General features: G+C 41.8%; 1 protein-coding gene across 5 annotated transcripts in view; it reads left to right on the top strand.

The window, feature by feature from the left end:
• The window catches only part of RABGAP1L (RAB GTPase activating protein 1 like), a 247,593-nt gene that overhangs the window by 17,065 nt on the left and 203,278 nt on the right, over positions 1–27,250 (top strand). For all 5 annotated transcript variants that reach the window (XM_075422625.1, XM_075422622.1, XM_075422626.1 and 2 more), the window contains 9 exons: positions 66–252; positions 8,711–8,921; positions 10,913–11,087; positions 11,877–12,037; positions 12,872–12,982; positions 17,295–17,361; positions 18,766–18,868; positions 20,471–20,637; positions 25,103–25,247. In XM_075422625.1, the coding sequence (XP_075278740.1) occupies positions 66–252; positions 8,711–8,921; positions 10,913–11,087; positions 11,877–12,037; positions 12,872–12,982; positions 17,295–17,361; positions 18,766–18,868; positions 20,471–20,637; positions 25,103–25,247 (1,327 nt within the window). The remainder of the gene's footprint in view (positions 1–65; positions 253–8,710; positions 8,922–10,912; positions 11,088–11,876; positions 12,038–12,871; positions 12,983–17,294; positions 17,362–18,765; positions 18,869–20,470; positions 20,638–25,102; positions 25,248–27,250) is intronic.

Genomic DNA, 27,250 nt, shown 5'->3' with positions numbered 1-27,250 from the left:
GGAAAACAATAGGGAAAGTAAAACTACAAGTACCTTTAAAAAAATGTCATGTCCTTCTGTTACAGGTGTTTTCAAATGGAGATGATCAGCTGGAGAAGGCAATGGAAGAAATACTGAGGGATTCTGAAAAAGACCAGAACAATGCTCTCCGAGAAGGTTCCAGTGACGCAAGCAGCCTGGCAGCTGGAGATGGGTCAGCAGGACAAACCAGTCAGCCATCTTTACACCTTGTTTTAGACCCTTCTGCTACAGGTATTGCTGAAGTGCTTCGCCCCTCAATCATATATGGCAGGTTTTTTTTTGGTTTTTTTTTTAATGCAGTTTCAAGTTAATACTCAATCTTACAATGAATATAAAGCTTTCTGGAGCTTCATTCCGAAACTATACTGGAGCCTCCTCTTCTTTTCCGATTGCTTGAGGATTACAGACAGGAATAGATTATCATCAGGTTGATACCCTGTGCTGCTCTGTTTTGGTCAAGATAGTTTTAATTTTGTCTCCGTCCCTAGATGAGTTAGGGCTAAGTATTGTGTAACTTGCTGAATGGACTGTGGTTGAGATAGAGATGCTACTGATGGAGTATGAGAAGTTTCAGGGCAGCGTTCGTTGACAGAACTACCTGCAAATGAAATATACCCTGAGCAAAGGGATAAACTTTCAGCTCTGGTTCCATCACCAGGTATCAGTAAGGACAGCTTCGGATTTGATATTTGCTAGGAATGATTGTGGTACTTTTCTGATGTTTGAAGTTTTGTTGAAAAAGGGAGGACTGAAAGCTTTTTATGTAAACTATATTGTATATATTTTATGTAAAATATATTGTAGCACTTTATATATATGAGGAATACAAGGCTGTGGCCATCTCTGTGGGCCCTGAATTAGAATTCTTTTTCCCTCAGTAGTATACAGAGCACTTCTGCAGCATTGTGTCGGATAATTCTGACAGCATCTTGTTTTGGTTTCGGCTGCCTCCGGCAACAAAAGCACCATGCGGCCGCCCCTCCCCCCACCAGCGTGCGGAGGAGAATGAAAAGAAAGAGGCAGAAACTGGTGGGTCGGGATAAGGGCAGTTTAACAGAACAGCAAACAGAGGGAAACAGGAACAACAACGATACAGATAAGGAGAAAACACGACAAAAACACACCCGCTCTCTTGGACCGCACCGGCGCCGCACGCTCCCGAGCCGTGAGAGTGAGTTCCCGCCGCGCTGCCCCCTCCCCCCGGAACCCAGCGTGACATCACATGGTATGGAATACCGGGCTCTGTTTGGCCAGGTGGGGTCAGCCCCCACCCCCTGGCTGTGCCCCTTCCTGGAGTCCGGTGAAAATTAACCCTGTCCCGGCCGAACCCAGGACATTATCCACCCCTTATTCCATACCGTCTACGTCATGCCCAGGTCCCCCATTGTCCAGTTGATCACCACCACTTCTCCTGTCTCCAGATATCATTCCCTTAGTCTATGGATCATCACTCTAAAGTGTCCGTTGAGTTCATTTAATCCATGACTTCAAGCTCCATCTGTCGTAATGGTCTTCCGTGGCAGGAGAGGTGATGTGTGGTGATGGGCGGTCACTTGCTGCATCCGGAGCTCACGGCTGATGTATCTGGTGCGGCCCGTGCCCACAGTCTGCAGGAGATGTTGATCCTGATGAAGTTGCTGGATGCCAGTTGTTGAAAACCAGGTCCAGTTCCATCATCGCTGTGCTCTGCTAGGGTTCATCAAAAAAGTCCATCCTTCTTTAATCTGGATGATTCTTACTATGCTACTACTGATACTAAATATAACAATTGTAACAGTGATAACAGACAGTGACAGGGCTATTTAACAATTAACTTTATACAATTTATTTATGGACTATTCTCCCCTAAAATCAAATCCCCATGAGGTACACATCGGACTTCCCCATCCTTCCGCATTACCCACCAGGTACACCCAGGTCCTTGAGCAAAAGCAATCCCCCGGACGGGCTTGCCTTTGCCCGAGGCAGGATTAACCCAAACCGTCTTCCCTAACATGTTCCGCATGTGCACTACAGGGACTTTATCCCCTTCTACGGGGCGCTGAGGTTTTGACTGGGCAGGACCAGCCTGGTTGGTGGACCCTCTGGTGTTAACCAACCAGGTGGCCTTGGCTAAATGAGTATCCCAGTTTTTGAAAGTCCCACCCCCCATTGCCCTCAAAGTGGTTTTTAGCAGCCCATTGTACCGCTCGATCTTTCCCGAGGCTGGTGCATGGTAGGGGATGTGATACACCCACTCAATACCGTGTTCTTTGGCCCAGGTGTCTATGAGGCTGTTGCGAAAATGAGTCCCGTTGTCCGACTCGATTCTCTCGGGAGTGCCATGTCGCCACAGGACTTGTTTTTCCAGGCCCAGGATGGTATTCTGGGCAGTGGCATGGGGCACAGGGTAGGTTTCCAGCCATCCGGTGGTGGCCTCCACCATTGTGAGCACATAGCGCTTGCCTTGGCAGGTTTGTGGCAGTGTGATGTAGTCAATCTGCCAAGCCTCCCCATATTTATATTTTAGCCATCGTCCTCCATACCACTGAGGCTTTACCTGCTTGGCTTAGTTGATTGCAGTGCATGTTTCACATTCATGGATAACCTGTGCGATGGTATCCATGGTCAAGTCCACCCCTTGGTCATGAGCCCATCTGTATGTCGCGTCTCTTCCTTGGTGGCCCGAGGTGTCATGGGCCCACCGAGCTATAAAGAGTTCACCCTTATGTTGCCAGTCCAGATCCACCTGAGCCACTTCAGTCTTAGCAGCCTGATCTACCTGGTGGTTGTTTTGATGTTCTTCAGTGGCCCGACTCTTAGGGACGTGGGCGTCCACGTGACGGACTTTTACAACCAACTGCTCTAGCTGGGCAGCAATATCTTGCCACAATGGGGCAGCCCAGATAGGTTTGCCTCTGCGCTGCCAGTTGTTCTTCTTCCATTGCTGCAGCCACCCCCACAAGGCATTGGCCACCATCCAAGAGTCGGTGTAAAGATAGAGCACTGGCCACTTCTCTCGACTGGCAATGTCTAAAGCCAGCTGGATGGCTTTCACCTCTGCAAACTGGCTGGACTCACCTTCTCCCTCGGCCGTTTCCGCGACTTGTCGTGTAGGGCTCCATACAGCAGCCTTCCACCTCTGCTGCTTCCCCACAATGCGACAGGACCCATCCGTGAACAGGGCATACTGTTTCTTATCTTCTGGCAGCTGGTTATACAGTGGGGCCTCTTCAGCATGTGTCACCTCCTCCTCTGGTGATGCTCCAAAATCTTTGCCTTCTGGCCAGTCCATGATTACCTCCAGAATTCCTGGGCGATTGGGGTTTCCCATTCGGGCGCGCTGGGTGATCAACGCAACCCACTTACTCCACGTAGCATCGGTGGCATGATGCGTAGAGGGGACCCTCTCTTTGAACATCCAGCCCATGACCGGCAATCGTGGTGCTAGGAGGAGCTGTGCTTCAGTGCCGACCACTTCTGAAGCAGCTTGAACGCCTTCATATGCTGCCAGAATCTCTTTTTCAGTGGGAGTATAGGGGGCCTCGGATCCTTTGTATCCCCAGCTCCAAAACCCCAGGGGTCGACCTCGGGTCTCCCCTAGTGCTTTCTGCCAGAGACTCCAGGTTGGGCCATTCTCCCCGGCTGCGGTGTAGAGCACGTTTTTAACATCTTGCCCTGACCGGACTGGACCAAGGGCTACGGCATGAACTATCTCCCGTTTAATCTGTTCAAATGCCTGTCGTTGCTCAGGGCCCCATTCAAAATCATTCTTCTTCCGGGTCACGTGGTACAGAGGACTTACAATCTGGCTGTAATTTGGGATGTGCATCCTCCAAAAACCCACAACACCCAGGAAGGCCTGTGCTTCCTTTTTGCTGGTTGGTGGGGACATAGCTGCTATTTTGTTGATGACATCCATTGGGATTTGACGGCGCCCATCCTGCCATTTTATTCCCAAAAACTGGATCTCTTGCGCAGGTCCCTTGACTTTACTTTGCTTAATGGCGAAACCGGCTTTCAGAAGGATCTGAACTATTTTCTCCCCTTTCTCAAAAACCTCCTCCGCTGTGTTGCCCCATATAATGATGTCGTCGATGTACTGCAGATGTTCTGGAGCTTCACGTTTTTCCAGTGCAGCCTGGATTAGTCCATGGCAAATGGTGGGACTGTGTTTCCACCCCTGGGGCAGTCGGTTCCAGGTGTACTGGATGCCCCTCCAGGTGAAAGCAAACTGTGGCCTGCACTCTGCTGCCAAAGGGATGGAGAAGAATGCATTAGCGATGTCAATTGTAGCGTACCACTTGGCTGCCTTTGACTCCAGCTGATATTGAAGTTCTAGCATGTCTGGCACAGCAGCACTCAGCGGTGGTGTGACTTCATTCAGGCCACGGTAGTCTATTGTCAGTCTCCACTCTCCAGTAGATTTTCTCACTGGCCATATGGGACTATTAAAGGGTGAGCGAGTTTTGCTGATCACTCCTTGACTCTCCAGCTGGCGGATCAGCTGATGAATGGGGAGAAGGGAGTCTCGGTTGGTACGATACTGTCGCCGGTGCACCGTTGTGGTCGCGATTGGCACCTGTTGTTCTTCAACCCTCAGCAACCCCACAACGGAAGGATCCTCCGAGAGACCAGGCAAAATGGACAGCTGTTTAATTTCTTCCGTCTCCACAGCAGCTATGCCAAAAGCCCACCGCTACCCCCTTGGGTCCTTGAAATACTCTCTCCTAAGATAGTCTATGCCAAGGATGCACGGAGCCTCGAGGCCAGTTACAATGGGGTGCTTCTGCCACTTCTGCCCAGTGAGGCTCACTTCAGCCTCCAGTACACTCAGCTCTTGGGACCCCCCTGTCACTCCCGAAATGCAAATGGACTCAGACCCTTTGAACTCTGATGGCATTAAAGTACACTGTGCATTAGTGTCCACTAGAGCTTTATACTCTTGTGGATCTGACGTGCCAGGCCACCGAATCCACACCGTCCAATAAACCCGGTTGTCCCTTTCCTCCACCTGGCTGGAGGCAGGGCCCCTCTAATCATGGTCAGAGAATTTGCTGCTCACCTGCTGTAAGAATGACTTGGAGGTCCCCTCCAGAGGATCGGAATCAAGGTCAAACTGTCTACCTGGTCTGGAGAGCTGGCTTCTGGAAACTGGAGCGGCACTTTTCCTAACAGAATCCCCTTTGGTGATTGTTTTACCTCGCAACTCACGCACTCGTGCCTCTAGACTTGAGGTGGGTTTTCCATCCCACTTCCTCATGTCCTCTCCGTGGTCACGCAGGTAAAACCACAGGGTGCCCCGTGGTGTGTAGGCTCTGTCTTCCCTCTCCTGAGCAGAGAAACGCTTGTCCCTAATAGTTGAAACACTGGCCCGTACAGGTGGGGAGTAGGACATACTCTGTTCGAGTCGCTGGACCTTCTGGGACAATTTATTTACAGCTGAGACAAGGGAGGAAGAGAGACTTTCCTCATATTGCCAGAGTCTGACAGCCACCTCGTCCACTGTTGGTGCGTCTTTACCTTTCCAGTTTACAACTGCCAGTGAGTTGGCATGTGAGGAGGGTGCACTCTGCACAAACTTCCTCCACATGGATTGTGAGCACTGGAGTTCATCTGGGTCTGTGGGTACCTGCTCATCGTCTGTGTCACAGTAAACCAGCTCCCGCACAGCTAATTCCCTCAAGTACTGAATACCCCTTTCCATATTGGTCCACTTGCCAGGACAGCATACAAAATCGTCACTGAAGGGGTATCTCTCCCTCATGCCTGACAGAAGTCTCCTCCAGAGGCTGAGGACTTGTTCCTTTTTCCCAATGGCCTTGTCAATGCCCCCATCCCTGGCCAGGGATCCCAGCTGCTTGGCTTCCTTGCCCTCTAATTCCAAGCTGCTGGCCCCGTTATCCCAGCACCGCAGCAGCCAGGTGGCAATGTGCTCGCCTGGGTGGCGGCTGAAGTCTTTCTGCATGTCTCACAGCTCGCCCAGGGACAGGGACCGGGTGATGATCTCTGTCTCTCTCTCCCGCGATGACCCTGGCTCATCGTCATCCCTCCCGGAGCGATCTGCTCTCTTTGCGTCTTTCTTTAGTTTTACGGGGGCGACTGCTACCGGCACAGGTTGGTCATTGGGCTCAGTCGCGATGCCTGCAGCTGGAGCTGGGGCTGGAGCAGCTGCTATGCCCGCTGGGGAAATCGAGGCAGACCCTGCAGCTGTGGCTGCAGCAGCCGTGGTGCCGGTCGGGGGGGCTGGGACTGCCTGCTGGGCTGGAGGGGCTGCAGGGCCGGCTGGGGGGGCAGCGCCAGCCGCAGTGCCTGCTGCTTCGTTTCCCCCCCTTTCCCCCTTAAGGCACTGAACAGTGTTGAACAGGGCTCAGTAGGCGTGGGCCAGACCCCAGCATGTTGCGGTGATCTGTGTCTCTCTGGAGTTCCCAGGGTGGCAGCACACTTTTTGCAGATACTTTACTAGTTTGTCCGGATCCTGTACTTCCTCAGGGGTGAGTTTAAAAAACATCGGGGGTGTCCAGTGCCCTAGACACCTGCCCATGCTGTCCCACACACCCAGCCATTCACAGCTATCCAGCCCCGGGGCAGGTCTCTGCACGATGTTCTTAACGACTTGCTTAACCCTAAACAAAAGGTGAAACCCATTCAGGAGGCAAAACAAAAGGAGAGTGCTGCCCTGAGCATCCCACGGGTACTCGAAATTCTCAAAAGCCGTTAGGACCAGCCTGAGGGAAAGAGGGGGGGCGAAAGAGTGGGGGAAGGTATCCCCTTCGGTTTTCCCCACAGACTGGGTTTGATTATTCACAAATTCTAAGACATAGGACCCGAGGTACGGAAATGACCGCAGTGCCGCATGCAAATACAAGCCTAATTTCATACACAGTGATGCTATCATGTCATAAGTCGATATCGTACAGTAGAGGAAAATCATCATCCTGATCTTTTTCCCAGCCATGATGAACAGCATGGCGATGAACATAGTGCAAGTATGGATTTACATAGCAGAGCCACTTGATCAAAGTCGGAAACATTTTTTTCTTTTTTACCGGCGACTACTTAACACAGAAAAATGCGTATAACAAAATTTAAGCAAATCTAAGAAAACAGTTTTAACACCCGCTGCTCAGCCCTGCCGTTATCCCTGCCCCACGCTTGGGTGCCAATTTAATGTTTTGGTTTCGGCTGCTGCCGGCAACAAAAGCGCCACGCGGCCGCCCCTCCCCCTGCCGGCGTGCGGAGGAGAATGAAAAGAAAAAGGCAGCAACTGGTGGGTCGGGATAAGGGCAGTTTAACAGAACAGCAAACAGAGGGAAACAGGAACAACAACGATACAGATAAGGAGAAAACACGACAAAAACACACCCGCTCTCTCGGACCACACCGGCGCCGCACGCTCCCGAGCCGTGAGAGTGAGTTCCCGCTGTGCCGCCCCCTCCCCCCGGAACCCAGCGTGACGTCACGTGGTATGGAATACCGGGCTCTGTTTGGCCAGGTGGGGTCAGCCCCCACCCCCTGGCTGTGCCCCTTCCTGGAGTCCGGTGAAAATTAACCCTGTCCTGGCCAAACCCAAGACACATCTGCCTGGGAAGTAAAAATGAAAGAGAGTTTTTGTGATAGATTGACAGTTTATGCATAATGGAAACACCCTGCTCCTTAATTACGTGTGCGCTGTATTTTTGAGAAACTCACCTTACTGGCCCCCTGTTTGACGTGCTTCAAACAGAACACAACCCTTAGCGTTAATGAACAAAGAAGTACTTGCAGATATATTCCCCCCCCTTCCTCCTCCAGCAGGAATAATTCAGTTTTGCAAACTTTGACTGAAGTGTTATGGAAATACTAACTATAGTAATAAGAAATAGGAACAACAGGGCAAATTGCTTGAAGAGGTTTGGAATGTCCATCTTTAGAGATACCAAAACTCAGCTGGACAGGGCCCTGAGTAACCTGATCCAGTTTTGAAACTAGCCCTAATCTAACCTGATCTGTCATTGTGTGGAAGTTAAAGCTAGATGACCTCTAGAGGTGTTTTCCAACCTAGGTTACTCTGATTCAATACTAAAATATTTTTTTTCACATCTCCTCTCATTTCTCAAATGTCAAAATGCCTTAAAAAAGCCCACCAGAAAATCACAATAACAGCAGAACCCCCAAACGCTCCCTCAAGATCACCCCTGACCGTAGTAGTGTGATAGTGGAAAAGGAGCGCTTCTCTTCTGCTCAGTAGAGGAAAAACAGATAGCCTTTTTCTTTTCTCTAGCTCCCTTATGGTTGCATGCAAGTTAATATAGCTATGCCAGGAATGTGAACCACATCTAATAATTCTACATGGCAGCAAAGATGTGGGAGAGAAGAGAATTAGAGGCATCTTTATGCAAAATGATGAGTAGGGATTAGAAGGAGGTATAAGTAAACTAAAGAAAAGAACATCTGGGGAATGGAGCTCGAAGAAAAATTGTGCTCTAGCACTCCTAAAAAGAATCAAAAGGCAATTTCTCCCTGTGCCATACTTGGAAACATGCATTAGAATAGACTAGACTTAACGATAATATTAAGCTGCCAAATGGATGTCTTGCTATTGGAGCTGGACTTTTGACTCACATGTCCATTCTCAGAAAAAGTGGGAGAATTTGCTATGGAACTCATTCAGAAAGCAAAGTGTAAAAATAAAAACAAATGGTTAAAGAAGTGGTTTCTTCATTTTCAGAAATCTCTGCACCAAGGCCATCATCTCCCAGTGAACCCCTGGAAGAGGACAGTGTATTGTTTAATAAACTGACTTATTTAGGTTGCACAAAAGTGTCTGCCCCTCGAAATGAACCGGAAGCTCTTCACGCCATGGCAAACATGAAATCCTCAAGTCAGGCCCCTTTTCCTGTAACGCTTTATGTTCCAAACATTCCAGAAGGCTCTGTAAGGTAACATACAAATGTTTCTTTTTTTACTTGCACAGACACATAAAAGGTGGATTCTGAGTTTGCAGCTTGCACAGGGAAGTAGAATTGCTGGATTTGTGCCTAAAGTTCTTGCTGAAGATGCTTATTTTTGAGAAATTCCTCTAATGCAACAAAATGCTGGCTCAAATTTAACATGCAGTACATAGTTGCTGGTGATGGTTGCCATACAGTGTCAACAAAAGCGTGTCTGTCTACCTGCATCTCTGCTCAAATTTGATAGTAAGAGATATGCTGGAAAGGGAGAGCAATAATGCCTGTTTTCTCCCAACCTCCCTAGTCTGTAATCACCTCCAAGGTAAATACGTTGAGACAGTAGTAGTGCTGCTGGCCTTGGGTTAGCTGAAGAAGTTTCAGTTTTAGACTCTTCTATCTGTGTTGAGGACTTGAGATGCTATTCTCTGTTTCCAGGCATTGCTATGCTGATGTCAGGTCTCACCTATGTCTGCCTCATGATGCATGTGCTGATCAGCTCTGGATACTAGAAACCATTTACTTGCCCCATGTGAGAAGGGTCTTTTATTTAGTGATGAGAGAGTCAAGGGTTCTTACTCAGGGCCCACTAAAGGCGCACCTGTGGCAGTCTTGTATCCAGAAGTAGGAAGCATAGCAATAGTCAAGATTTTTATTTTTAAAGTCTGATACCAAGATACCTGAAGGATATGGCTAGATTTCCTTCCTTTCCTGTGCCTGCCTATGTATTGACTATCATCTTGCACAGAAAGACATAAAGACCTAAAAGCACATGTATTATTCCATTTTGCTCTTTGAACTCATAAGATTTTGTTTGATGGTATGGCAAAATTTCATTTGAACTAGGAAACTACACTGCATACTTTTATGATGGCAGCTGTCACACAGATACGAGATGTTAGGTGTGCTGTACCTATTTTTGTAGCCACTGTGGCCATTCAAGGAGGTTGTTTAGCAAGAGAAACTGCAGGTGCCTTTGATCCTTAATTGCAGAGGACATCATTAAGCGAAGGGCTGCCTATGAGTCTGCACAGAACTGTGAAGGTGAATCTGTGTGTGACATGATACACCCCATCAAAGTTCAGGTGACACCAGTGTCATCTTTGAGGAGTGTTTCCATTCCGGGTATCTGAACACTTGTCATGTGGGGTTCCATTTAACATGTCCCACCAACGTTACAGTACGCTGAATCTTCTCTGGGCGAGGATTTTTCTTGCCTTTAGAAGATTAGTTCTCGATTTCTATTGTTACAGACTTGGAATTCTATTCCAGGTAACTAATGTTTGTTTATTCACCCTTGATGTGAATGTGCATATGGACAAGTAGCGAAAAGACAGAGCAGAACTGTGTAGCTCTGACTGTTACTCTTTAAAACTCCCTGTCTAGTAGCACATTCTGAGACCACTATCCATGTTGTCTTCTTTAAAGTTTCTGAAATGCTCTTTTGGTTCTGAGTTCGAGAGGAATTTAAAATTTAGTATAGGCCCTGAGGTCTGTGGTTAATATTCACCTGAACATGACAGCAAGCATTTGCTAAGCTATATAGTCCTGTAGATTCTGAATAAATAACGTTTTCTTAGTGTTTTCTTAAATGGAGGTTTAAATTCTTTTATAACATTGGATTTTCTTTGATCTTTGTGTGCAAATCATTGTCACAGTTGCTGTGGTTTCTGCATTTATACTCTTGTGTTTTTCACAAACAATTGCAGAGCAATGGTGGTCGTTGTTATTGCATGACATAGAGGTACAGTATTTGTCTGTACTATGGAATATAAAAGAAAGTAAGCCAGTGTTACAACAGAAACATTTACATCTTAAATTTGCGAAGCCTGATATTTCTGTTCTTGCTGCTCATCTTGTGTTCTTGAATTTAGTAGTAATTACAGTTCAGGTATTTATCTCCTTGCAGAAAAGCCTTTTAGGTAGGCCTGTTTGTTTTACTGACTTGTTTCTTTGATTTGCTGTGTTCCTTCCCTTGACAGAATAATAGATCAATCAAGCAATGTGGAGATAGCCTCTTTTCCAATCTATAAGGTGGTGTTTTGTGTGCGTGGACAAAATGGGACTTCAGAGAGTGACTGTTTTGCGTTTACTGAAAGCAGCTGTGGAACTGAAGAGTTCCAGATTCATGTTTTCTCCTGTGAGATTAAAGAGGCGGTAAGTATTACATGTTGTACAGTGACTGGTAAAAAGGATACAAGTGGTATTTTAAGAAGCTATTCCAGATGTGGAAATGGTATATAGTGCCTTGACAAATGTGTTAGCACATATGTAATTAGTTTCACAGAATGTGCAGCTAGTCATACATTAATATTAATATAATTTTTTTCTTTTTCCGTTAGTATTACAATAAAATTCCAAAGTACACTGTAATGGGAAGGTTTATAAAGCCTACGTTTAAGACAAGTATTCTGTTTTTTAGGCCTCATTTGGGTAAGTTTCAGACTAAAGTTGCAGTGTAGACCTCATGAGTCGCAAAGAAACATTTTACAGTACTCTGCCCTAGATATTTTAGGAACATCTATGTGATAGTTTGGGAGAAAAGGATTTTCTAGGGTGGAAAAATAGAGTTTGAAAAAAAAGAAATCTTGTTTTTTGACATCTCCAAGAGCAAGCTGTAAGTTGTGCGGTTAAATACACAGCCTGAAAAGTACATTATTTAGGTCCTCTAACGAGTTGGATTCCTAATCTTGTAATATATATTAACTTACTGAGCATTACATGAGCAGTGAATGTGACATCAATGGAAATAGGAGACGTTGTTAATGAATTTGCTTTGTTATTAAACACGTGATCTGAATGTTTTGTGTTATATGAGGCATGCTTTGTGTTCACTATAAGAGGCAAGTGACAGTAATTTTATGACCTTCAAAACCACATCACAATACCCCACTAAAAATACTCTTTTCTTTTTGATAAAACTGGTAACGTTTTGCTTTTCTGCAGGTCAGCCGAATTTTGTATAGTTTCTCAACAGCATTCAAGCGTTCTTCCAAACAAGCATCTGATGATGTGAAGGACTTGGTTCTTCCTACGCCAGATAGTGATGTGTACACTTTCAGTGTTTCCTTGGAAGTCAAAGAAGATGATGGAAAAGGAAATTTTAGGTAACCTGAATGCAAATGGAGAAGTAGAAATGTCTTTGAAAAAGCATGTACCTACTTGCAGAATGCACAGCTACTGTGTTGCTGTAAAATTGATTTGGCCTCTTTTCATAAGTAGACTTGTTATAAAAAGGAAGCTGTTGCTTTGCTTTTACAATATTCTTCTCTGTATCTTTTACTATAAAAAGATAAAAAAACAGGATACCTTTTGCCAATTAGTTTCTTTTAGATACATGATTTATGGTAGGGATGCTCAGAGTAGGCCTGTGTAAATAGAAGAGATTGTAGGAAGCCTGTTACAAACTTTTGCCAAACCAGTTTTCTTGAATAAATGCGGTCTAGTGGTCTCTTTTTTTGAGACTTTTTTTAATAAGCTAATGAATTCCAAATTTATTGAAGATTTGGAAAATGTACACTTCTCTAAGCATTACAGGGGACATGGAAGCAAAGTATTTTTTGCCTAACAGCTAATTACAAGTTTTTTTTGGAATGGAAGAAAGAGTTGATAATAAGAGTTAATTCTGTGAAAATGTCCTATCTGTTTTTTGCTTCATAGCCAGTATATAGCACATTTTCTATCATTTTAAAACCTGAAATACTCCATGCATTTTTGGATACATTTGTCTGATAAATCCCCCAGACAGTGAGCATACTAAGTGTGAGCCTATAGTCTGCTTTTCTTCAGTACCTGTCTATTAACTTGTGAATAAAGGAAGAGAAGGTCTCCCAAATCAGTTGAGCCATAGAGAGCTGAAGTGGGCTGCTGCGCTCTCTGCTGTATTTAAGGGTGAATCTTCTATACCTGCACTAAAGAAGCTTGTTTCTTTATTCTTTTAGCCCTGTACCAAAGGACAGAGAGAAACTGTATTTCAAGCTTAAACAGGGAATTGAGAAGAAAGTGGTGATTACAGTTCAGCAACTCTCGAACAAAGAACTGGCCATTGAAAGGTAAGATTCTTGTAAAAATAATGCAAGTTAAGTTTTTGAAAGAACCGTATTTAATATACTTTTCCCTGGCTTTGCAAGTTACGTGACAGAAAAAAAAGTACAGCGCTCGCTCAGAAAGTATTATTGCACAATATAATTAATTTATAGGTGCGCAGTTCAGTTTTAAATTTATTTTTGAAGTATTTGTGTGGTTTTTAGGTGGAAACAAGAAATATAGCTTGTAATACTCAGACATTCTTAGTTTTTTGCCTTTTATTTGTCTTGAATATGGTGTTAGGATACTTATGACGTTCAAATGCTTTTGGCGTTGCTTTCTGATTTTTTTTAAGTAGTGCAAACCCATGGATTCATTGTAACCCTGCATTGCCAGCGTCTTGTTATTTAGTGAAAAGTAATGAAGTTAGGTTATCTGAGCTGTGTTAAGCCTTGGAGAGTATTAATCTGTTAGATCAGTGTACTGGAACACTACAAGTTTGGGCTCAACCTGCTGGTTAGAAGAAGCAATCTTTTGATAGAGTCTTCAAGATGAGTAGGTTTCCTTTGTAGTTTTGTTATAATATGATTCTAATATTTATCTTCAAGTGATGGTGAAGAGCTTGGGAGTCATTGGTGACTCATGTTGTATTTCCTGGAAATTACATGAGAGGGTTCCCTTTTGGACTGGATAATCTGACCTTTTGTGCAAAGCATTTGCACAAGTGGACCGTACATGTGAAGAACACAGTTAGTTAATGTGTCCAATAACAGCAGGCTCTTGTTACTACAGTAGTAGCAAGTATTGTGTTAATTTAAATTAGGAAATACCTTCTCAATAGCTCAATTTTTAAAAATAGCAAACACCACCAGATGGCAATCTTATCAAAAGAGTAACAATAGGAGAATTCAATTTTAGTGAAAAGGGAATTCAAAATAATAGGAGAATCAAGAAAAAAGCCCCTCAGCTCTCCCAAAACGTAAGATTGATGTCTTCACTTGCTTTCAAGCTCGTTTCAAAAATGAAACTAAAATTTTAGACAAGGAATATACAACAAAATTTTTATCATAATTCTTTTGTATTGTAAAATTGTGCTTTTGCTACTCATTGGCTTTTTAAAAAAGCTATTTTTAATGTGTTTTCAGTTTAAATAATGTTGTCTTCAGAATTCAGTTAATGAATGATGAACTCTTTTAAGCATTTCTGAATAGCATTTGATTTGTTGTTGTTCTCCCCCCTCCCCCCCCCAAAGTAAAGCTGCTTCCTTAGAAATTAGCTTCTACTTTGATGATGTTTAGGATGTTCAATTGGGATGTTATTTTTGTCACTAGGAGCTTTGCTGATAATAAGTTATTTACTTGACATGACACACACAGGCTTGTAAGTGATTTTATGTACACTTGTTAATATTAAAATTCAAAACCAATATAAAAGATTAGTTCAGGTTAGATCAGACAGTGAGCTTCAAAGCAATTTAATGTGTCTTTGAAACTATTTCTAAGTGGAAATTATAATGCAAAAAAATGTTGTTGATCAAGAAATTTGGTCTCTGGGCTAAAGAGTTCAAGAATCTTCCTTCGTGGTCGCAGAACAGTAAACGTGGTATCACTCAGAGAACCTTGCCACCTCCTGGTGTTCAGATGAAGCCCGTGGCTGGGACAGGTTGACAGAGTAGGTTACTCTCAGCTGAGTTACTTTGGCCCTTCCTGCCTCTGTGGCCTGTTTGACCTGGGTTTTGCCTGCTTTTATCCAGGTCAGAGCAGGTAGAGAAATGGTGTTCGTTCCTGTCTCCCAGGTTTCGCTCGTGTGTGGCACTATGTAGGTTCAGTCCTATGGTGTGGGATATCAGGTCTCAGTTGTTTACAGGATTCAAGAAGAAAATTCTGATTAGTGATCAGAGGGCTTTAAGGAAGTTTTTCCGAACAGTGAAATAGCCTTTCATTCTGAGAAATTAAGAGGATTGACTCTGTTCTCAGTACAATGGAGTTCAAATATAGTATGCTGCCAGTCATACAGGAGAGTTAATACCAGGTTATGTAGGCATAGCTTAGGCTAACGTCTAGACTGGTGGCCTTAGAACTGATGTACAGAATATTGGTTGGTTGCTTAGTAGTACTGGAAACTCTTAAAGACCTTGTTATGTTAATTTAAAACCATCAGCCTTATCCATGGGTAGCATTTGTATTTATATAAATGGACATATATATTAGTGAAGATTAATTTCAGTTTGTTTTTTGCAGGTCTAGAAACTAGTTGAATTTAAACAGAGTAGCGCACCTGCACATAGCTACTTGGTAGCCAGCTGTAAGTGCAGAAAACCCAATGTGTCAGAAGTGGCAAGACTGAGGCCCGTAACGTGTGCAGGTCCCTTTGGATCCTGGGTGTCTGGTTCAGCCTCCTCAAATCAGAGGCTGAACGTGTTGACAACTGTCTGTGTAAAATCTAGTTCCTCTGCAAGTGAGGGTCCTGAACTCATTTGAACTCATTTTGCTCTTTGAACTTCATGGGAGGAGAAGCCTTGACTCTTCTAGCAGCAGGATGCTGCCAGTCATCAGAAGTCTCTGCTTCTATGAGAGGCAGGGTTTACTTGTTTCTGACTCCCCCTCCTTTGGAAGCATACTTATAAAAAATTTTGGCTGGCACGCACCAGAACTTGTGTACATCTGAGAGAAGCACAGCAAGATCTAGAATCTATGAGCTTTAAGAAGCATAGATACTTTACCTGCTTCTGAATCTTAGCCTTGCAGTTTTCTTTAGTGGTTGTACCAGAAGCTAGTGACCCCTCAACTATTATAAATTATAGCCCTCTCAGAGTTATTTCTATCTCAGGAACAAGAAGTAGCAAGTCAGTCTACTGTAACGTTCTGCCTGGTCTAATTAGGCTCAGAGAGAAGCCTGCTTGTGTAGTTAGATATAAGTCCTAGCCCCCTAGCTACCTTGGTAGCTTTGTGTGGCACTCTGCATTATGCTGTGTAGATAAATCAAAATTGTTGTCTGCTGGTTTATTTACCACTTTGGTTTTTAAGATTCTAGTAGTGAAAGAGTATGGAGAAGGAGAAATACAATTGTGGACGTAAGTTGCTGTTAAAGTGTAATGAGGTGGAAAATGAAAATCATATACCCAGACATAATAGGGGCAAACTTACTAGATGGTGCAATAATTGCATAAGACTTATATAGTTAATAGCATTATTGATGTGATAGTTGCTATTATATCTCTGCTTGTCTGAAAGCTGTGAAACTATTTTGTCTTCATTGCTAACCTATGAATGTTCAAATAATCTCTTACCGTTTATGTTTGCTGAAAAATCTAAATTTTCATTTGGAGAAGTAGGTTGCCCATGTGACAGAACTGCTGCTGTTCACACTTAGAGAAGGTGGCAATGGGGGGCTTTTCCTGGTGCATTCAAATACCTGGTGGGAGGCTGTGGAGGAGATGGAGCCAGACACTGCTTGGAGGTGCAGAGTGGTAGGATTAGAGTAAAAGGACACAAGTGACTTCCCTGGAAATTCCTCTGTTGAATGAGGCCACTTGTTGTCAGTACAAAGGGAGCTGAGCATTGGAACAGGTTGCCAAAACAGATCGTTTATTCTCTGTTCCTGGAGATGCTCAGAACTTGACCTGACAGGGCCCTGGGCAACTGTTTTCTCAACATAAGTCCTCTTTTGAGTAGTAGTGCTTCAATATTCAGGAATTTGAAAGTCTGAGTGTTTTAAGAGTGGTTTGGAATTTTAATTTTTTTTACTTGTAAAAATATCAAGAATGTTTTCTTGTTAAACGAGTGAACTGGAATCTGGAGTTCAAGGCCCTATAAAATACAGACGTTCTGTTTTAAAAAAGGAAGAATGAAAGTCTAAAAATTGAGCAAAGTAGTTTTTTTAAGGGCCTGTGATGCTACATGATGTTTTAACACCAGTGACATTATGGGTGATAGAATGTGTGAATTTGTAACTTTTCATATGGCTCTTTGAAAACAAGTTTTAAAATGGATTGGAGAGAGATTGAATTTTTTCTTGCCAATCTCCATCACTGCAGTATAGGAATCGTTGCTTTCTTTAAGCTCAATATTCTAAGTTGTCTTTAAGAATAATTAATTGTTCACAGGTCAGGCACTAATTTATGTCATCTTCATTCTGGAAAGCAATTTAATTGTCACTTCTGTAATATATATTGTGATATTTCCTGAGCGTTGCCATAACACTAACAAAAAATTACTAAGAAAGGTTTTCTTTAAATTAGAAGCAGTAGGTGGTTGTGCCATTATGTTCAAGAAAATACTTTTGTATTTCGAAAAGCTAATATCTATCTATCTTTTTTTTTAATAATGAACTTCACAGATGCTTTGGGATGCTGCTAAGCGCTGGACGAAAGGTGAAGAACAGCGACATGCATTTACTGGACATGGTAATACTTAGCTCTAATAATCCCTATAGTGAGGTAGAGACAATTTAAAAACCAAAACAAACAAGCCTCTTGTCTGTTTGTTTTTGTTTCTTAAATCTTGGTGTTTATATCTTAAAACTACAAACAGACTTGTTACATACCATGGGCAAAACATTTCAGTGTGAAAACCTGTGGCATCTGTTTTGTGATTGTTTGGTGCAGACACTGATTAGATCAGCTGTCAGCTGGTAGTTACAAATAACTAAGCTTTCTGTATTGTGTTAACCATGTTGCCTTAAAACTTAGAGCAAGTAATTGTTGGGCATCGGGGAAGTGGTCTTATTTCTGCAAGGTGCTGAAAACATTTCCTTTGTTTGCTTCATTTGAATTTAAATTCTTGCTCAGAGTATGAAGTATTCACTTGTCTTCTATAATCTTCATTTCTTAGGAGTTTAATCTAAGAGAACTGCAAAATAATGATACTTTCTGTGATAATATAAATTTACTTTCATGCTGCGGATAAGAATACAACCAGTTTCAAGTCAACAAATACTTGAGTTAAACCAATCAGACGTTTTGTGGCTGTACAGTTATTACAGTTTTACGTAGTCCATTTCTTCACTCACTCATGTTGATGATTCTAGCTATCAATATTTAGATCTCTTACCAGAACAAGATATGCAAATACTGTTTTGTTTGCCTGTTTGTATCTACTAGCTCAATTTTTTCTGACTTTATTTGCTAACATCAGTTTATCAGATGTAGAGGCATTGTTGTCACTATTAACTTTATCCTGTTTGACTGTTTTGACTTTATTTGTGTATTGTCCGGAAATTTGGCTCTTTAAATCTCAGGGTCCTGTGAGCTGGAATTGTAGTCCAGCGGCATACTTACAAATGTAAGTCCATGCCTGAGAAACTCAAGGAAAAATCTGGCAAAGATATAGTTACGGAGAGAGAAAAATCAGCCTGATCTTTGGGTTGGAGTTGTTAAGGCCTTACTCTGTTAAGATTTTTTTTTTTCTTTCTCTGGACCATTTCTGTATACTGTGGGACTGGTTTAATTTTATAGAGTCTCTTGTAACTCATTCTCTCCTAACAACCCTCTCTGCTGTTCGGAAAGTGGAATGGCAGACATCCCACCACGCTATCTGCTTATAATAAGCATTAAAAAAAAGAAGTTGATAGGCTATCTTGTTTTCAGTTTCTTATATAATTTTTCTCCTCTCCTAATGTTTCTTCTTTCTCTCCTTTTTCACTATAACCTTTCTCAATCCATTATTTCATATTCTCTATTTAGATTGTGTTCTGTAGAGCGAACAGAATCGTACTCTAAAGTTCCTAGAACTACTTCCCCACCCCACACTCAATCTCTTTGATCTTAAACTGTGACTTTTAATAGAATCCTGTATGTTTTTATTTTTAGGAATCCATGGGAAAGACTTCTGATGGGAAGGCTTATGTAATTACTGGAATGTGGAATCCTAATGCACCCATGTTTCTGGTACTTAACGAGGAAACTCCTAAAGGTAATTTAACTTGTAAATTTGATTTACCTGATATGGTATGTATTTTCTCCTGGGAATCGTGGTGCATATGTCTGAGTACATATAGCTTTATGTTCACAGAGTCCATGGCTAGGAACTTTTCTGTATAAACATATGCAACACGGAAACGTGAATAGTTGTTCATAGAGCTGTGCGTTGCTGATCTAGAGACATGAAGTTAGTGTTTGGGGCTTATGGGCTGTTCCTTGGTCCTGAGCATGCAGAAGTTGTTTTCTGCCTTTTGTACTCAGCAAAGCAGTATAAATTGTAGGCATTGCTATTCTCTTTCTTTTAGTTTTGAGGTGAGTTGATTACAAATAGCATTACATCCCCTTCATCTTGGGGCAATTGGAAGTGAAACACTGAAGTGCCTGATTATATAGCAGTTTCTTATCGCTATAATTGATGTTCTCTGATGTGATGCAAAGGTTTGAATGTAAATGTGGAGTTTGTGTCCTGTCCCACGGCAGAGCTCACATCAGTTTGTTAAAGGCAGATCCAAGTATATACAGCCAGTGTCACTGTTCTTGCTGATGGATTTTCAAACCACATTATTTCGATTAGCATATAGGCAAAACTCTCGCTGTGCAGCTTGACACTATTTCTGTTTTATGAAATAACTGTGTGTGTGGTATGGTTTGGTTTTGTGGTGTAGGGGTTTTTTGTTTGTTTTTTTTGTGGGTTTTTTTATTCTTTTTTTAAATGCCCACTTGCCCCTCTTTGGTCTGACAAGAGAAGGGAACCTAGGGATCTGTAAAGTCTGATCCTAAATGTTTACTTTAAAAATCTCTGCCTTCTGCAAGAAAGATATAATTTGCGACGCAAATTGATGGTTACTACCCATCTCTTGTGCTTTTCTTGTGCTGTAAACCTGCAGGATACATTAGGACTGTGTCAGTCTCATCCTCTGGTCAGTTGATCCTGCATTCTCCTCTACTTGAGGAAGCTGGAGTTATGCTTCAGTATCAGGAAGATGGGGCTATTACAGATTGAGATTGCTGATCCGTGCTTGGCTTTAAAAATTTGTTTTGCTGCTGTGAGGACTGTCTGACCCAGAGAGTGGGACAGGGAGGGGTAAAATGTTTTAAGTCTTTTTAACTGACAGAGTATGAGCACGGACGTAAAAAATGATCTGAAGTGTTTTGTAGTGTTATGAGAGGATTCAGGACAAACAGTGCTGTAGAAGATCCTTGACACTGATTTACTATACATATATATATTCACTCAGCCGTAAGTTTGCACTTAAAAATGTGACCTTATCGTGTGCATGTTCCTTCTGTCTGATCGGGATCATGTATCTTAATGCTGTTTTCTTTGCCTGATGTCTTGCTCCTGTCTTTAAGACAGACAGACTGTCTTTGTTCTAAAAAATTATCAGAGTTACTTGGTAGACTGTTTAATGCATACTCTCATTCTATGCAGCAGGCATGAAGGGCGTAGAACTCGGGTCAATAAAATGGGTGCAATAGAATCAATAATTATATAGAAAGGGTTTTCAGTTTGAACAACAGTTCTGTCATTTATTGTTTTGAGAAATTTGAACTTTGACTAATTTTTCTGTATGTGACTTATTCTGTGTTTTAGATAAGCGTGTGTTCATGACTGTGGCAGTGGATATGGTTGTTACTGAAGTAGTAGAGCCAGTCCGGTTTTTGCTGGAGACTGTTGTGCGTGTGTATCCTGCCAATGAACGCTTCTGGTACTTCAGCAGAAAAACCTTCACAGAAACTTTTTATATGAAGCTAAAACAGGTAATACATGTTTGTTTTTTAAAGAAAACCCGATGCTGGGAGCATTTGTTTTGTCTTGTCTTAATTTGGCCTTCATAAAAGTTAGCATGGCACCTGCACCTCAGTAGTTTCTTTCTTTTAACTAGTTATTGCTGAGATCCTTAAATGCGTAATGGTTAAGTAGCATATGTAAATGCTCAGTGTCTTTGTAAACTGGATTATAATGAGTCATAAGTCATTGACTTTGTAGGCTTAAATAATACTGAACCTACCTGTTGAGTTCTGTATAATTTCATACAATCTGACCTGTGTGCAGACATCTAAAGGAAGTCCATTTGACTGGTAAAATTGGGAAACTCCTCTTTAATTGTTCACTGTAAAATCAAATAATACGTAACGAAGGGAAATCCTGGCTACTGAGGTTCAAAATGTGAAGGTAGGTGGCTGTGAGAGTATAATCCATTAAAGGCAAAGGAACCTAATGCAGAGACTTAAAAGAGTTAGGCTATTACTGTTTTTTCGAAGTATCTGAGAAGGTAGATTTCTCCATGTTTTCAAAAAGGTAAGTTTGGAAGAAGATTATCTGGAAAAGTAAGTTCTGCTGTGTGGACAAGTTGCTGTGTTTTCACTCTCGTGGTTGCTGATGAGGGTATAAAATGAACTACGTTCTTATCCTTCAGTGCCCCAGGCCTTTCTGAAATGTAAGGCTAAGGGCATTATTGTTGCAATGATTTATTAAATTAGCATTTTTCGTGTGAGTTCTTGCTGGTGGTTGTAAGCTTATGAAATGTTTAAACAGCGGTAAAGAAATAACTATTTTAACAAACTCTTTTCTCTGAAGTATTTCAGTTTGGCAGTCGCTTGGAGTTTGTCTTGTATGTCAAGTTGTACAAATGCTGCTCGACTCTGTAGAGGGGGGGAAGTGGTTATGATGAAGCTTAATGCGTAGTTGTGTATTCCATGTGTGTTAGTTTTTCTAGTCCGGTGCTGGTGTGATGAATGTGCATTTATTTCTTCCTCAAGCACTGAGAGATGGTATATACATCTCGGCTGGTAAGGTTTGTTGTATTGAGCAGAATGCTGACGTCTCTGCTGGTTTTGGCATTGGGTGAGGTACGTAAAGTATGCCTGCTGTCAGTGGAGGGTGATGCGCAACTGCATCCTTCTGCAGCGACTGACCTGCTTTCTCCAAAGACTTCTGTTGAGGTGGTGGTGGTTCAAAAAGGGAACAGCAGAGGCTAGCTGTACCATTTGCATTGGAGTAGTGGCCTATCGTCTCTGACTAATGAAACCAAAGAGCAGCGATTTAATTTGACTGAGCCTGATGTGAATATTTGAGTTGTCATCTTCCTGTGGCGCACAGTAATATGTCTGAAAAAACAAGTCATGTTAATATTACATGGCAAAAGTGCAGCTGTGTTTAACACTTAGTGAGTAAATAAATCTCATGCAATGCTGTTTATGTATTTCTTCTAGACATTAGCATAGCAACTTAGAATTTAAGAAAATCTGAGAAAATGAACTGTTACATGCGAATGTGGAGAATATCTACATTTTAAACTTAAAGAAAATACGTTTGAAAATATTATGTTCTCGGCTGTGTGATACTTATCTATAATCGGTTAAGCTTTCCTTTTAGATCATTTACAACTGTGGTTTTTAATTGAGTAATATGGATGCTTTCTTTTTTTCTGTCTCACCCCTCACAACGTGACAATATACATGTGCCTCCCCTCCCTGAAGAATCACATTCATTTCTTCCTGCTGTAAAATTCGGCGGAGCTGTTGTGCACATTTTTGGGAGAGGAACGCTTTCAATCTTTGTAATCTTTCTCCAAGATTTGCTCCTGATCATGGATGACAGAATCTCTTTGGCTGACTTGTAGCAAGTCTTTGTGTAGCCAGTTATCAGTTGGACAGTGTGTATAGTGATAGCTGTTCCTGCAGGTACCTCTGAAAGATGGTGTGCCTCAGGGCACTCTTGGTCCTTGGAAAATAACTTTGCAGATGGCATTGGGATCAGCTGTTTGTGAACTCTTGGGGAAAGCAGTTGAGATTATGTAGATTCTGGGGAGTATAACAGTGCATTGATATCAAAAGCATCTACTGGCTTCCCTGTGCAGGACAATGAATCCTGTGATACAGTTCCCTACTGGTGTAAAATCGTGCCAATAATGCTATCGGTCATTGTGCAAATGTAGCGGGTTTGACTGTGGATGAGAATTTTGTGCATGCAGTCTGCCCAGCTCTAAGTTCCAGCATGCAGAGGCCTTGGCCAGAAACTCTGGATTTGAGCTGTCTCAGCAAGGTGCCCATTCCAGTAAGAAAGCATCCATTACTGATGTTCCAAGAGGAAGCACGCAATGAAACGGCGTTTTCCTCCAAGGGGTGTGTGGGACCTGCCTGCATGGGCAGAGAGCAATCGGAACTCTTCTGAGGAAGGATTCAGATAGATTTAATAGTCTGAACCCAGGTTGGTGAGGTGCAGTCAGATACCAAGAATGACTTAAATGCTGTGTGATTTAAGATTGTTCTGTCTGTCTGCCTATCTGTCTCACTGTGCTAGTCATGCATGTTTTTATCATTAGAATATGATCCTTGTAAAGGATTCCTGTAGGTAGCAAATGTGTGCTTCAGAAAAATACAAATAGCCAAATTATTTGCATTTTATAGAGATGGGTCTTGCAGTTAACCAGAACATGTGCAAGGACCCGAAGACTTGTAATTCTTGTAACATAGACCGAAATCCATAGTAATGTTCTCCCTCAAAAATAAAAGCTATAGATAGTGATGGTTAATAATATTAGTGGCATTAATTGATTTAGCCAAGTACTTTGTAATTACTTGATACTGGTGTTCTGTAAGAAGAAAGCAGGGATAATGGCTCTAATACCATTCTGAGAAATGTTACAAAATATAAGGTATTTATGCCTAAACCCCAAAGTTCATTAAGCTGACTTCACGAGAAGTTCAGTCAGCAAAACGGGCTGATAATTGGAGCCACTGCTTTCAGAGGGTATCAGCTTTAAAGGAAGGAGAACTGAATGATTAATACAAAATACGTGAAATTATTTATATTGTGTCAGTCCCAGCAGTCCCTGTTTAAGCTACCCATCTGCATAATTTCACCACCTTCTTGAAATTACAAGTGCTGGTCAGCAGTTCATGTACATCTCCAACAAAGGTGTCATGGAGTCTTCCAACTTTATAATAATGTTGTTTTTGAAACAAATTGAATATTGTCTAACAGAAATGGTGTTCTTTCTCATTTTCGTGGTTAATTTGATGCTTTTAATATATTCAAAAAAATTATCTTACTTTAACTAATTAGGCAAGATGCCCATAGGACAAAATAGCACAAAATTTTGGGCTGGTTCATTTAATGCAATAATTAATTTGCTGTTTTATACAGTTCTCTACAAATATATTAATTATGGCATGCTACTGAATAATAATTGTATTTGGAACTGTAACTTGGAAGAGAATCTAATACTGCTTTTATTTTAAAACTTGCAACCTTGTATCCAGTGCTTAAAATATGGGTAACTAACTACTTTTGCACGTGAAAGTCCCTTGAAAGTGAAAGACACGGAATAGACTTCAAATTTTTTCAGCTTAAAGTAAAAAGAAAACAAACAACTTGCTACTGCCCCCCAACTTTTGAAGTAGTTTACCTTGAAAGTTGTCAGATTCATAGACAGAGAGGTTTGGAAGAAAAACTGCTTTTACAGAACAAAATGCTTTCCACTGAAAATATTCTGACCTCAAAATATATCATGTTACAGATACCACACTGAAATTTGCAAGCCAATTTAATGGTTAGATTGACAGATATACATGATATACATGCACACACACAGAGGGACAGACACACACATATATAAAATTAGTAAATAAGTAAAGCTTAGGCTACAAACACAAATTTTGTAGTGAAGTGCAGCCAATATGTTTCCCCATGGAAAGGAGTATGTTACAAGTTACACTCTCTGGAAGAAAGATGAATTTTTTCTGGTTTTTTTTTAATGAGTAAAACACTACAAGGAGCTTTTCACTATTTACAGCTTTCAAAAGGCGTGAGGTTTTGTTTCTTCTTTAGTCTTGTCTTTGCTTACTAAAAACTCTTACCATTAAATTCCTGCCCACCCCTCCAGCTGCAGTTTCTCTTTGACCTCATCTCATTATAGCTATTTACATTTGAAAACTTATTTTATCATTGTTATGAACAATAGTTAAAATGGTTGTTAAGAGGCAGCTTTGGAAATAGTGCAGTTTTATTTATGTCTTCTACCTATAAAACTTAGAGAAACAGAGCTGTCAGTTGCTGCTGGTCTGCGTGTGCCATTGCAAAGAAACCTGAGGGAGCTTTGCACAGACTGTTGTTGAACCTTGAGACTTGTTTATGTGTGTTTGGGTTTGGTTCTGGCATACGGTTAGAACTGTATTTATCAATAGTGTGGACCTAATACAGAAACATATTTTGTTTTAGTCTGAAGGAAAAAGCCACACAAGTGCTGGGGATGCAATTTATGAAGTTGTCAGTCTACAAAGAGAATCTGCAAGAGAGGAAGAATTGGTCAGCCCAACAAGAGGAGGAGGGCCTATGTCCTCCCAGGAGGATGAGGCAGAAGAAGGTAAGGAAAAAGGAGCACCTACAGTTCCCATAGATTTTACTATTATATTTCTGCTGTTAATTTACTCATTTAATTCTTGCTATTTGTGTCTATTAGAAACACATCTCTTTTGGACAAAAAGAACACACATAATTTTCTACTATCAGCATTTCTTTAGTAATGGTGTTTTCAGCAGTCCATTATTCGGAGTTCTTCCAGTAGCAGCAGCAGACAGAGCATGTCCTTTTTTCTGTATGCTTCAAAATGTGTTGCTGCTGCACTTGTGCTCTGCTTATAAGATAGGAAACCTTTTCTAGAGGGATTTGCTTCTGACTAGAAGCCATTTGCCTGGAATGTTCTGCTAAAGGACAGCATTGGAATGGGCTTTGAAATGAGGGGCTTTAAATGCCCGTTTGTAAAGAAAAACAAATCCCAGACAGACTCATGAGTGGAATTCCCCCGCCCAAACTGTCTGCTTAGCATGTGATTCGTTTTCCCTCATTTATAACTAAGGCTTAAAGTATCTCCTGGTTCAGTTGGGGATCGCGTTGGGGATTGCTGCTGCTCATGGACCCAGCGTACTTGCCTGCCCCTTCCAAAGCTGACAGTACCTCAATGTCTTTCCCACCGGTGTTTTGTTTGGTTGGATTTTTGTTTGTTTGTTTGAAGGCCCTTCGCCTACTGTCCTCTCTTTGTACTCTGAGGGTTAGCCCATAGCAGTCAGAATAGGCTTTCTATGTGCCATTTTTGGTCTGTATATCTGACCTAGCAGAACTTGTGATAGTTTTGCAGAGTTATTCTTCAGATTTCTGGCACTGTTCTATCAGTACTATAAAAAGTCTCACTTAGTACGGTGGAAAAGCTGCTTCTTGATTCTTACTTATAGGTAAGTAGTTGGCTATTAGTTTATGCAATATGAATCAGAACCCTGTGATTAACACAGTCAGGAGCAGGCAGGTGTGGTTACATGGTTACTCTCTTCCAGTTACAAACAAAAGCCCCCGCATATCCCAGGTGACACCAGGCTTACAAAACCCACAGCCACGTGATGTTGGTGGACTGAAAACTGTCTGCTGGTTCCTGGGAGCGAGCAGGATGGGCACTGACTGTCACTGTCACTCCCTCCTTTGCATCAAGTGCCGCTTCTGAGTAGTAAAAATACTGTTTTCTCTAAAGGAGCTTTTATGTTTAATTGGTCTTTGGGATTACCTTACTCAGCAAGAATTATTTCAGGCTTTGGGTATTGTGGTTCAGTGTAGCGTAGTTCAACATCTGTGGGTGTTCTTTTCTGTGCTGGATGAGTTCTGTAGTCAGAATGTTTTCTGGACCTTGTTTGGTAGGATAGGGTTTAGGCAATTGAATACTTTTTAAAAAAAAAAAAATTTATTGCTTCTTACTGGGGAGAGTAAAGCACTGTTCCAGAACTTGATGAATGTAGCACAATTAGTAATAATGTGGATATTGTCCTCTTGGTACTATTATAGAATGGCTTTGTTTTATTAGAGAGTAAAGGTATTGCACTGGGGTCTGAACCTAAGTTCAACTTCAGTTTAGCTTCCTAATGCTAGTTTCTGTATTTTAAATGTAGATTACTTCCGAAGAGAAGACATTAAAAATATCATGATGTGACTGTTCTCATGGAAACTGCATTTAGAGTTATCTGCCTAGAAGTTATCTATCCTAGTGGATAGGCAGGTTAAATGAGTCATTTGCAGTTGTTCTAAATAAATCTCTTCATTCTTTTTCTTTCTTTTTCTTTTCAGGGTACTAATTATGATGATGGAAAAAAAAAACCCTTGAATTTACAGTGTCTTGTCTTAGCCTTGGAAGAAGGCTTTTTCTTTTCTTTAAAGCTGAGGCTGGTAGCTACCTGGCCATATAGGTTTTCTTCTGCTTGCAGCCTGGCTAGGGCAGATGTGCATTATAAGGACTTTACTATTTCATAGGCCAGAGGCTGATGTTCCCATTACAGATATTGAGGATTATTATCTGTTCTCTTTAATTTTTTGGCTATATCCTCATAT

This window comes from Opisthocomus hoazin, chromosome 6 (assembly GCF_030867145.1).
Source record: "Opisthocomus hoazin isolate bOpiHoa1 chromosome 6, bOpiHoa1.hap1, whole genome shotgun sequence".
Classification (NCBI taxonomy): Eukaryota; Metazoa; Chordata; class Aves; order Opisthocomiformes; family Opisthocomidae; genus Opisthocomus; species Opisthocomus hoazin.
Note: the sequence above shows the minus strand (reverse complement) of the source record. Positions and strands in the feature narration are given on the sequence as shown.